The sequence below is a fragment of the Oncorhynchus mykiss genome, chromosome 22, assembly GCF_013265735.2.
Source record: "Oncorhynchus mykiss isolate Arlee chromosome 22, USDA_OmykA_1.1, whole genome shotgun sequence".
NCBI lineage: Eukaryota > Metazoa > Chordata > Actinopteri > Salmoniformes > Salmonidae > Oncorhynchus > Oncorhynchus mykiss.
The window spans coordinates 51,512,577-51,525,076 of record NC_048586.1 but is presented as its reverse complement, the minus strand read 5'-3'; the positions used below and the strand labels follow the sequence as shown (position 1 = coordinate 51,525,076).

At 44.8% G+C, this 12,500-nt stretch overlaps 1 protein-coding gene across 3 annotated transcripts in view; it reads left to right on the top strand.

The window, feature by feature from the left end:
• Nucleotides 1-12,301, top strand: part of myo10l3 (myosin X, like 3) — a 186,610-nt gene extending 174,309 nt beyond the window's left edge. For all 3 annotated transcript variants that reach the window (XM_036959515.1, XM_036959516.1, XM_036959514.1), the window contains 5 exons: nucleotides 3,518-3,688; nucleotides 4,004-4,129; nucleotides 5,296-5,457; nucleotides 9,973-10,164; nucleotides 10,791-12,301. In XM_036959515.1, the coding sequence (XP_036815410.1) occupies nucleotides 3,518-3,688; nucleotides 4,004-4,129; nucleotides 5,296-5,457; nucleotides 9,973-10,164; nucleotides 10,791-10,895 (756 nt within the window). In that variant the 3' untranslated portion in view covers nucleotides 10,896-12,301. The remainder of the gene's footprint in view (nucleotides 1-3,517; nucleotides 3,689-4,003; nucleotides 4,130-5,295; nucleotides 5,458-9,972; nucleotides 10,165-10,790) is intronic.
• The last annotated feature ends 199 nt before the right edge of the window (nucleotides 12,302-12,500 follow it).

The following is a 12,500-nucleotide window of genomic DNA, read 5'->3' as shown; positions in this document are numbered from 1 at the left end:
ATGTCATGTCACTGTGTTAACTAAACTCCAGACTAGCTTCAACACCATACAACTCTCCTTCCGTGGCCTCCAACTGCTCTTAAATGCAAGTAAAACTAAATGCATGCTCTTCAACCGATCGCTGCCTGCACCTGCCCGCCGGTCCAGCATCACTACTCTGGACGGTTCTGACTTAGAATACGTGGGCAACTACAAATACCAAGGTGTCTGGTTAGACTGTAAACTCTCCTTCCAGACTCACATTAAGCATCTCCAATCCAAAATTAAATCTAGAATTGGCTTCCTATTTCGCAACAAAGCTTCATTCACTCATGCTGCCACACATACCCTCGTAATACTGACTATCCTACCAATCCTTGACTACCGATCCTTGACACCCCATATACTACCCACCACTGCGACCTGTATGCTCTCGTTGGCTGGTCCTTGCTACATATTCGTCGCCAAACCCACTGGCTCCAGGTCATCTATAAGTCTTTGCTAGGTAAAGCTCCGCCTTATCTCAGCTCACTGGTCACCATAACACCCACCTGTAGCATGCGCTCCAGCAGGTATATCTCACTGGTCATCCCCAAAGCCAGCACCTCTTTTGGCTGGTTTTCCTTCCAGTTCTCTGCTGCCCATGACTGGAATGAATTGCAAAAATCACTGAAGTTGGAGACTGATATCTCAGCTGTACACAGCCCATCTGTAAATAGCCCATCCAACCAACTACCTACCTCATCCCATATTCGTTTTTGTTTTTCTGCTCTTTTGTACACCAGTATTTCTACTTGCACATCATCATCTGCTCATCTTTCACTCCAGTGTAAATTGCTCAATTGTAATGATTCACCACTATTGGCCTATTTATTGCCTGACCTCCCTTATCTTACTTCATTTGCACACACTGGATATAGACTTTTCTATTGTGTTATTGACTGTACATTTGTTTACGTGTAACTCTGTGTTGTTGTTTGTGTCACACTGCTTTGCTTTATCTTGGCCAGGTCACAGTTGTAAATGAGAACTTGTTCTCAACTGGCCTACCTGGTTAAATAAAGGGTTAGGGTTATATATATAATATATAAATACCTGGTTAAATAAAGGGTTAGGGTTATATATATAATATATAAATACCTGGTTAAATAAAGGGTTAGGGTTATATATATAATATATAAATACCTGGTTAAATAAAGGGTTAGGGTTATATATATAATATATAAATACCTGGTTAAATAAAGGGTTAGGGTTATATATATAATATATAAATACCTGGTTAAATAAAGGGTTAGGGTTATATATATAATATATAAATACCTGGTTAAATAAAGGGTTATGGTTATATATATATAATATATAAATACCTGGTTAAATAAAGGGTTAGGGTTATATATATATAATATATAAATACCTGGTTAAATAAAGGGTTAGGGTTATATATATAATATATAAATACCTGGTTAAATAAAGGGTTAGGGTTATATATATATAATATATAAATACCTGGTTAAATAAAGGGTTAGGGTTATATATATAATATATTAATACCTGGTTAAATACAGGGTTAGGGTTATATATATATAATATATAAATACCTAGTTAAATAAAGGGTTAGGGTTATATATATATATATATATAATATAAAAATACCTGGTTAAATAAAGGGTTAGGGTTATATATATATATATATATATATATATATATATATATATATATATATAATTTAAAAATACCTGGTTAAATAAAGGGTTAGGGTTATATATATAATATATAAATACCTGGTTAAATAAAGGGTTAGGGTTATATATATAATATATAAATACCTGGTTAAATAAAGGGTTAGGGTTATATATATAATATATTAATACCTGGTTAAATAAAGGGTTAGGCTTATATATATAATATATAAATACCTGGTTAAATAAAGGGTTAGGGTTATATATATAATATATTAATACCTGGTTAAATAAAGGGTTAGGGTTATATATATAATATATAAATACCTGGTTAAATAAAGGGTTAGGGTTATATATATAATATATAAATACCTAGTTAAATAAAGGGTTAGGGTTATATATATAATATATAAATACCTGGTTAAATAAAGGGTTAGGGTTATATATATAATATATTAATACCTGGTTAAATAAAGGGCTAGGGTTATATATATAAATACCTGGTTAAATAAAGGGTTAGGGTTATATATATAATATATAAATACCTGGTTAAATAAAGGGTTAGGGTTATATATATAATATATAAATACCTGGTTAAATAAAGGGTTAGGGTTATATATATAATATATTAATACCTGGTTAAATAAAGGGCTAGGGTTATATATATAAATACCTGGTTAAATAAAGGGTTAGGGTTATATATATATAATATATAAATACCTGGTTAAATAAAGGGTTAGGGTTATATATATAATATATAAATACCTGGTTAAATAAAGGGTTAGGGTTATATATATATAATATATAAATACCTGGTTAAATAAAGGGTTAGGGTTATATATATAATATATAAATACCTGGTTAAATAAAGGGTTAGGGTTATATATATAATATATAAATACCTGGTTAAATAAAGGGTTAGGGTTATATATATATATAAACACCTGGTTAAATAAAGGGTTAGGGTTATATATATAATATATAAATACCTGGTTAAATAAAGGGTTAGGATTATATATATATAATATATAAATACCTGGTTAAATAAAGGGTTATATATATAAATACCTGGTTAAATAAAGGGTTAGGATTATATATATAATATATAAATACCTGGTTAAATAAAGGGTTAGGGTTATATATATAATATATAAATACCTGGTTAAATAAAGGGTTAGGCTTATATATATAATATATAAATACCTGGTTAAATAAAGGGTTAGGGTTATATATATAATATATAAATACCTGGTTAAATAAAGGGTTAGGGTTATATATATAATATATAAATACCTGGTTAAATAAAGGGTTAGGGTTATATATATATAATATATAAATACCTGGTTAAATAAAGGGTTAGGGTTATATATATAATATATAAATACCTGGTTAAATAAAGGGTTAGGGTTATATATATAATATATAAATACCTGGTTAAATAAAGGGTTAGGGTTATATATATAATATATAAATACCTGGTTAAATAAAGGGTTAGGGTTATATATATATAATATATAAATACCTGGTTAAATAAAGGGTTAGGGTTATATATATAATATATTAATACCTGGTTAAATAAAGGGTTATGGTTATATATATAATATATAAATACCTGGTTAAATAAAGGGTTAGGGTTATATATATAATATTTAAATACCTGGTTAAATAAAGGGTTAGGGTTATATATATATAAACACCTGGTTAAATAAAGGGTTAGGGTTATATATATAATATATAAATACCTGGTTAAATAAAGGGTTAGGATTATATATATAAATACCAGGTTAAATAAAGGGTTAGGATTATATATATAAATACCAGGTTAAATAAAGGTAAAATAAAATACATGTCTCCTCCAGGCTCATGAGTCTCTGACCAGCGGTCACCTCCCGGCCCCAGAAGACACCCTTCAGCACCTGGCCGCTCTCAGGCTCCAGTTCCTCCATGGGGACGAGGCCCGGGGCAGCTGGTCTCTGGACACTGTCTACCCTGTAGGGAGGCTCCGCGCACGCATCCTGCACTTCACCAAGGTACTTATATATTTGTCATAAGCCCTCAGGTTTACAGTGCATTCGGAAAGTGTGAATAAGGTATTTCAGTTTTAAATTTTTAATAAATGTGACAAAATGTCTGTCTCAGATTGACCCTGTGTGGCTTGACACAACTGCGTGTGAGCATACATATGTACAATGTGTGCCATCTGGGGAGGTTGACAACTACGCAAATTTCAAATTTACGTTTGTATTGTATAGGTGGACTAACAATGTGGGGTTGTATAGGTGGACTAGCAATGTGGGGTTGTTTTTTATATTTTTGGACTAACAAAGTGGGATTGTTTTGTATAGGTGGGCGCGGCGGGGCCTGTGGGCCAAACCCTTGAGCGGAGGCGGACCAGCTTCCTGGACGGGACACTGCGCCGCAGCGGGCTGAAGACGGGCTCCATGAAGAAACAGAAGATGGAGGAGGAACAGGTAGCCTAGCGGTTAGAGGAGGAACAGGTAGCCTAGCGGTTAGAGGAGGATCAGGTAGCCTAGCGGTTAGAGGAGGATCAGGTAGCCTAGAGGTTAGAGGAGGATCAGGTAGCCTAGCGGTTAGAGGAGGATCAGGTAGCCTAGCGGTTAGAGGAGGAACAGGTAGCCTAGCGGTTAGAGGAGGAACAGGTAGCCTAGCGGTTAGCGGAGGATCAGGTAGCCTAGCGGTTAGAGGAGGATCAGGTAGCCTAGCCTAGCGGTTAGAGGAGGAACAGGTAGCCTAGCGGTTAGAGGAGGATCAGGTAGCCTAGCGGTTAGCGGAGGATCAGGTAGCCTAGCGGTTAGAGGAGGATCAGGTAGCCTAGCGGTTAGAGGAGGATCAGGTAGCCTAGCGGTTAGAGGAGGATCAGGTAGCTTAGCGGTTAGAGGAGGATCAGGTAGCCTAGCGGTTAGAGGAGGATCAGGTAGCCTAGCGGTTAGAGGAGGAACAGGTAGCCTAGCGGTTAGAGGAGGAACAGGTAGCCTAGCGGTTAGAGGAAGAACAGGTAGCCTAGCGGTTAGAGGAGGAACAGGTAGCCTAGCGGTTAGAGGAGGAACAGGTAGCCTAGCGGTTAGAGGAGGAACAGGTAGCCTAGCGGTTAGAGGAGGAAGAGGTAGCCTAGCGGTTAGAGGAGGAACAGGTAGCCTAGCGGTTAGAGGAGGAACAGGTAGCCTAGCGGTTAGAGGAGGAAGAGGTAGCCTAGCGGTTAGAGGAGGAACAGGTAGCCTAGCGGTTAGAGGAGGAACAGGTAGCCTAGCGGTTAGAGGAGGAACAGGTAGCCTAGCGGTTAGAGGAGGAACAGGTAGCCTAGCGGTTAGAGGAGGAACAGGTAGCCTAGCGGTTAGAGGAGGAACAGGTAGCCTAGCGGTTAGAGGAGGAACAGGTAGCCTAGCGGTTAGAGGAGGAACAGGTAGCCTAGCGGTTAGAGGAGGATCAGGTAGCCTAGCGGTTAGCGGAGGATCAGGTAGCCTAGCGGTTAGAGGAGGAACAGGTAGCCTAGCGGTTAGAGGAGGAACAGGTAGCCTAGCGGTTAGAGGAGGAACAGGTAGCCTAGCCTAGCGGTTAGAGGAGGAACAGGTAGCCTAGCCCTTGAGGAAGGTACTAATAAAGTATCGTTCTTGTTCAGATGCTGGAGATGTGGGTGAAGGAGGAGACTTCAGCCACCAGAACCTCCATCGTAGAGAAGTGGTCCAGACTTCAGGGACTGGACCAGCACACTGCCATGCTCAAATACATGAATATCATCAAGGAGTGGCCCGGATATGGGTCCACACTGTTCGACGTAGAGGTAACTACATGACAACACAGACTAGCGTCCTGTCCAGGGGGTGGCCTTCAAGCTGCAGAGCCCTGCGGTTGCAGGCGGTGCAGTTGCCGTACCAGGCGGTGATGTAGCCCAACAGGATGCTCTCATATGTGTATTTCTAAAAGTTTGTGAGAGTCTTAGGGGCCAAGCCGATGTTGCGTGTTCTTCAACGCACTGTCACACACACAGGGCCATTTCAGATAGTCGGTGATGTGCACTCCGAGGAACTTTAAGCTTTTCACCTTCTCCACTGCGGTCTCGTCGATGTGGATAGGCGCGTGCTCCTGCTTTTTCCTGAAATCCACGATCCATGGGATCAAATAGTGGGCTTTTGCACAGATGGTGGTCAGATAGTGGGCTTTTGCACACGGTGGTCAGGCCTCTGCACGCTAGTTGTAAATGTGGCTCCCTCTGCCATATGGACATATTGATACACCAAGAGCTTGGTGGGTATCGAGGGGGAGTGTTGGAAACATTTTACACATTGAGAGAGGAACTGTTGTCATTCACAATGGATGTAGAAATAATAATTTTAAAACAGACTTGGTTGACTTTCTTTGTAATGAAACAAACTGAACAAACGGAATTTAAGAAAACAGGAGAAATTCAAAAACATTCTCCAGATGAGTGACAGAATCAGTAGGTAACGGGGCGAAGGGGAGGTAACGGGGCGAAGGGGAGGTAACGGGGCGAAGGGGAGGTAACGGGGCGAAGGGGAGGTAACGGGGCGAAGGGGAGGTAACGGGGCGAAGGGGAGTTAACGGGGCGAAGGGGAGGTAACGGGGCGAAGGGGAGGTAACGCAGAGAAGGGGAGGTAACGCGGAGAAGGGGAGGTAACGCGGAGAAGGGGACGTAACGCGGAGAAGGGGAGGTAACGCGGCGAAGGGGAGGTAACGCGGCGAAGGGGAGGTAACGCGGAGAAGGGGAGGTAACGCGGAGAAGGGGAGGTAACGCGGAGAAGGGGAGGTAACGCGGAGAAGGGGAGGTAACGCGGAGAAGGGGAGGTAACGCGGAGAAGGGGAGGTAACGCGGAGAAGGGGAGGTAACGCGGCGAAGGGGAGGTAACGCGGCGAAGGGGAGGTAACGCGGAGAAGGGGAGGTAACGCGGAGAAGGGGAGGTAACGCGGAGAAGGGGAGGTAACGCGGAGAAGGGGAGGTAACGCGGAGAAGGGGAGGTAACGCGGAGAAGGGGAGGTAACGTAACGCAGGGAAGGGAAGGTAGCGTAACGCGGAGAAGGGAAGGGAAGGTAACGTAACGCGGAGAAGGGAAGGTAACGTAACGCGGAGAAGGGAGGGTAACGTAACGCGGAGAAGGGAGGGTAACGTAACGCGGAGAAGGGGAGGTAACGTAACGCGGAGAAGGGGAGGTAACGTAACGCGGAGAAGGGGAGGTAACGTAACGCGGAGAAGGGGAGGTAACGTAACGCGGAGAAGGGAAGGGAAGGTAACGTAACGCGGAGAAGGGAGGGTAACGTAACGCGGAGAAGGGAGGGTAACGTAACGCGGAGAAGGGAGGGTAACGTAACGCGGAGAAGGGGAGGTAACGTAACGCGGAGAAGGGAAGGGGAGGTAACGCGGAGAAGGGAAGGGGAGGTAACGCGGAGAAGGGAAGGGGAGGTAACGCGGAGAAGGGAAGGTAACGTAACGCGGAGAAGGGAAGGTAACGTAACGCGGAGAAGGGAAGGTAACGTAACGCGGAGAAGGGGAGGTAACGTAACGCGGAGAAGGGGAGGTAACGTAACGCGGAGAAGGGGAGGTAACGTAACGCAGGGAAGGGAAGGTAACGTAACGCGGAGAAGGGAGGGTAACGTAACGAGGAGAAGGGAGGGTAACGTAACGCGGAGAAGGGAAGGTAACGTAACGCGGAGAAGGGGAGGTAACGTAACGCGGAGAAGGGGAGGTAACGTAACGCGGAGAAGGGAAGGGAAGGTAACGTAACGCGGAGAAGGGAGGGTAACGTAACGCGGAGAAGGGAGGGTAACGTAACGCGGAGAAGGGAAAGTAACGTAACGCGGAGAAGGGGAGGTAACGTAACGCGGAGAAGGGAAAGTAACGTAACGCGGAGAAGGGAAAGTAACGTAACGCAGGGAAGGGAAGGTAACGTAACGCGGAGAAGGGAGGGTAACGTAACGCGGAGAAGGGAAGGGAAGGTAACGTAACGCGGAGAAGGGAGGGTAACGTAACGCGGAGAAGGGAAAGTAACGTAACGCAGGGAAGGGAAGGTAACGTAACGCGGAGAAGGGAAAGTAACGTAACGCGGAGAAGGGGAGGTAACGTAACGCGGAGAAGGGAAGGTAACGCAGAGAAGGGAAGGTAACGTAACGGGGAGAAGGGAAGGTAACGTAACGCGGAGAAGGGGAGGTAACGTAACGCGGAGAAGGGAAGGTAACGCGGAGAAGGGAAGGTAACGTAACGCGGAGAAGGGGAGGTAACGTAACGCGGAGAAGGGGAGGTAACGCAGAGAAGGGGAGGTAACGTAACGCGGAGAAGGGAAGGTAACGTAACGCGGAGAAGGGAGGGTAACGTAATGCGGAGAAGGGAGGGTAACGTAACGTGGAGAAGGGAAGGTAACGCAGGGAAGGTAACGTAACGCGGAGAAGGGAAGGTAACGTAACGCGGAGAAGGGAGGTAACGCGGAGAAGGGGAGGTAACGTAACGCGGAGAAGGGAAGGTAACGTAACGCAGAGAAGGGAAGGTAACGTAACGCGGAGAAGGGGAGGTAACGTAACGCGGAGAAGGGAAGGTAACGTAACGCGGAGAAGGGGAGGTAACGTAACGCGGAGAAGGGGAGGTAACGCGGAGAAGGGGAGGTAACGTAACGCGGAGAAGGGAAGGTAACGTAACGCGGAGAAGGGAGGGTAACGTAACGCGGAGAAGGGAGGGTAACGTAACGCGGAGAAGGGAAGGTAACGCAGGGAAGGTAACGTAACGCGGAGAAGGGAAGGTAACGTAACGCGGAGAAGGGAAGGTAACGCAGGGAAGGTAACGTAACGCGGAGAAGGGAAGGTAACGTAACGCGGAGAAGGGAAGGTAACGCAGGGAAGGTAACGTAACGCGGAGAAGGGAAGGTAACGTAACGCGGAGAAGGGAGGTAACGTAACAAGGAGAAGGGAGGGTAACGTAACGCGGAGAAGGTAACGTAACGCGGAGAAGGTAACGTAACGCGTAGAAGGGAAGGTAACGTAACGCGGAGAAGGGAAGGTAACGTAACGCGGAGAAGGGAAGGTAACGTAACGCGGAGAAGGGAAGGTAACGTAACGCGGAGAAGGGAAGGTAACGCGGAGAAGGGAAGGTAACGTGGAGAAGGGAAGGTAACGTAACGCGGAGAAGGGAAGGTAACGTGGAGAAGGGGAGGTAACGCGGAGAAGGGAAGGTAACGTAACGCGGAGAAGGGAAGGTAACGCGGAGAAGGGAAGGTAACGTGGAGAAGGGAAGGTAACGTAACGTGGAGAAGGGAAGGTAACGTGGAGAAGGGGAGGTAACGCGGAGAAGGGAAGGTAACGTAACGCGGAAAAGGGAGGGTAACGTAACGCGGAGAAGGGAAGGTAACGTAACGCGGAGAAGGGAAGGTAACGTAACACGGAGAAGGGAGGGTAACGCGGAGAAGGGAGGGTAACGCGGAGAAGGGAAGGTAACGTAACGCGGAGAAGGGAAGGTAACGTAACGCGGAGAAGGGAAGGTAACGTAACGCGGAGAAGGGAAGGTAACGTAACGCGGAGAAGGGAAGGTAACGCGGAGAAGGGAAGGTAACGCGGAGATGGGAGGGTAACGTAACGCGGAGATGGGAGGGTAACGTAACGCGGAGAAGGGAGGGTAACGTAACGCGGAGAAGGGAAGGTAACGTAACGCGGAGAAGGGAGGGTAACGTAACGAGGAGAAGGGAAGGGGAGGTAACGCGGAGAAGGGGAGGTAACGTAACGCGGAGAAGGGAAGGTAACGTAACGCGGAGAAGGGAAGGTAACGTAACGCGGAGAAGGGAAGGTAACGTAACGCGGAGAAGGGAAGGTAACGTAACGAGGAGAAGGGAAGGTAACGTAACGAGGAGAAGGGAAGGTAACGTAACGAGGAGAAGGGAAGGTAACGTAACGCGGAGAAGGGAAGGTAACGTAACGCGGAGAAGGGGAGGTAACGCGGAGAAGGGAAGGTAACGTAACGCGGAGAAGGGAAGGTAACGTAACGCGGAGAAGGGAAGGTAACGTAACGCGGAGAAGGGAAGGTAACGTAACGAGGAGAAGGGAAGGTAACGTAACGAGGAGAAGGGAAGGTAACGTAACGCGGAGAAGGGAAGGTAACGTAACGCGGAGAAGGGGAGGTAACGCGGAGAAGGGAAGGTAACGCAGGGAAGGCAACGCGGAGAAGGGAAGGTAACGTAACGCGGAGAAGGGAAGGAAATTGGTTGCTGGTTTCCATCGCCTGGCTTTGAAAATGTATTTGATCATACTTGGTATCTGACCTGTCTGTTTATGTCTCGGTCTCTCTCTCTCTCTGTCTCCTCAGTGTAAAGAAGGAGGCTTTCCTCATGACCTGTGGCTGAGTGTGAGTGCAGAGAACGTGTCGGTCTACAAGAGAGGAGAACCCAAACCTCTGGAGACGTTCCCCTACGAACACATCATCTTCTTCGGATCTCCCCAGGCCACTACCTATAAGATCACAGTGGACGACAGAGATATGTTCTTTGAGACACCTCTGGTACAGTATTATACCATAATACAACATTATAGATTATAAATGACCAGTCTGGTCCCAGGTCTGTTTATAACACCAGATTATAAATGACCAGTAGTAGCCTTGTCCCAGGTCTGTTTATAACACCAGATTATAAATGACCAGTAGTAGCCTGGTCCCAGGTCTGTTTATAACACCAGATTATAAATGACCAGTAGTAGCCTGGTCCCAGGTCTGTTTATAACACCAGATTAGAAATGACCAGTAGCCTGGTCCCAGGTCTGTTTATAACACCAGATTAGAAATGACCAGTAGCCTGGTCCCAGGTCTGTTTATAACACCAGATTATAAATGACCAGTAGTAGCCTGGTCCCAGGTCTGTTTATAACACCAGATTAGACATGACCAGTAGCCTGGTTCCCAGGCCTGTTGCCAACTCCATTAGTGTCAACAGACATGTTTGGCATGACAATGAGTGACAGAGAATTGACATGATAGCACAAACAGACTGGACCCCCAGGCTAGCCTTTCAGAATGTCAACCAACAAAGCCTTGGCTGTTATGACGCTTTTAAACAAGTATCTGTTCAGTGTGCATCGTTCATTTGTTTGTTTTCCCTGCTGTTAAAACTCTCATCTGGGGTGTTTCAGGTTGGAGAGATCACTAAGATCATGAAAGCCTACATCAACATGATAGTAAAGAAGAGATGCAGTGTCAGATCTGGGCCCAGCTACGGAACCAACTGGATCAGGTGATTAGGGACAGGACACAGCCCAGTTGGCTTCCTACCGCCCCTGACCAGAAGGCTACAAGGCAGCAGGGTCCATGAAGACAGGACTGTTCTCCTCAACTCAGATGTCTGAATAACTGAAAGCAGGCTGCTATTCAGCTACTCCAGAACTCGTCCAACTCCCGGTGTCCCTCAGTGTGGTACGCCAAGCCAACATTCTAGAACATGCTAAAAGGCGGAACTGCGTTCCTCAACCGTTTCCTATTGCTATTCTATAGCTGTCGACAGAGTGGATACCACGTTACCTTCTGCTATTATTTACATCAATTTATCAATAGTATGGAAAAATCAGGATGTCACATCATATTTCCTTCTGTATCAAGTTCTAGCATTTTCCAATGGATTGAGAGAGAAATGTTTCACTGTCAAGCCTTCCCCTGACTAGCTCCCCTTTCCTTATAAGAATGTTGTGTCTATTTTTAAATTGGCAAGTGTTATTATTTTTATTATAATAACATATGTAAATGAATGGGCGCCCAACTATACCGTTATATATTTACAATGAGAAGAAGTTATTTGTCTAAGTAAGGTTGAAAGACTTTCCCCTCAGGTTTTTCTGAGCAATAGGAGTTGAATCCCAAACCAACCACAGACCCAGGGAGTTGAACCTCTTTACATTTGAATGCCTTAAATGGGTTCACTGCTTCCATCCATGTGGTTATTCGTCTACTTTGGACTGTAAGTAATAGTTTTGACTTTCAGGAATGGCATCCCCAAGCCAGCGTTATGTCAGGGTTAATAGCTTGATGGTTATAACCAGTTATAATGCTTGTGGCAGAAGCTGCTATTCTTTAGCCTGGTCCCAGATCTGTTTGTGCTATTGCCTCCTCTGAGTATGAAGCTTAACATGTTTGAAATGACAATTCCATAAGAAGTTGGCAAAAGAGCAGAAAAGCAGGCTGGTGCCCAAAGCTAGCCATTCTACCCAGTGCCCGAGAAACAGGTTTTTAACTCTGGTGAAATAACACTTGTATTTTATATAACTAGAACAAACAATACATAATCCATCACTACTATATTCAGGTTATTATTTATTTACTATAAAGGCAGTGGTTTAATACAGAACATTTTGCTTAATTCTAAAGAACATCATTATAGAATTTAGTCTGAGGTGTTTTCATTTAAATGTTTTATTTGCTATTTTGATTTGAAACCAGATTCGTCCTTGTAATGAAATGTTTTGTGTGACTGAAACTGTTTGAAAGAGAGCGTGCCGTGTTGAGGAAGGTACTTCCTGGTTTTTGTGTTACTGAAGTATTGTTGGTCACGAGCGATAGAGCAGGGTTAACCATTTGGCACCCCAACTTTTACGAGCAAATATTATCTTAGAAATTGTTGGACGCATGACTGTAAAAAAACACCTGCACCTCAGCTCCAAATGATTCAAATTTTGTCTGTTCTAAAGTATTCCCACGCCTAAGAGACATTGACTGGACACAACATTAGGAACACCTACTCATATTGCGTTTCACCCCCTTTTGCCCTCAGAACAGCCTCAATTTGTCAGGGGCATGGACAATACAAGGTGTCGAAAGTGTTTCCCAGGGATGCTGGCCCATGTTGACTCCAA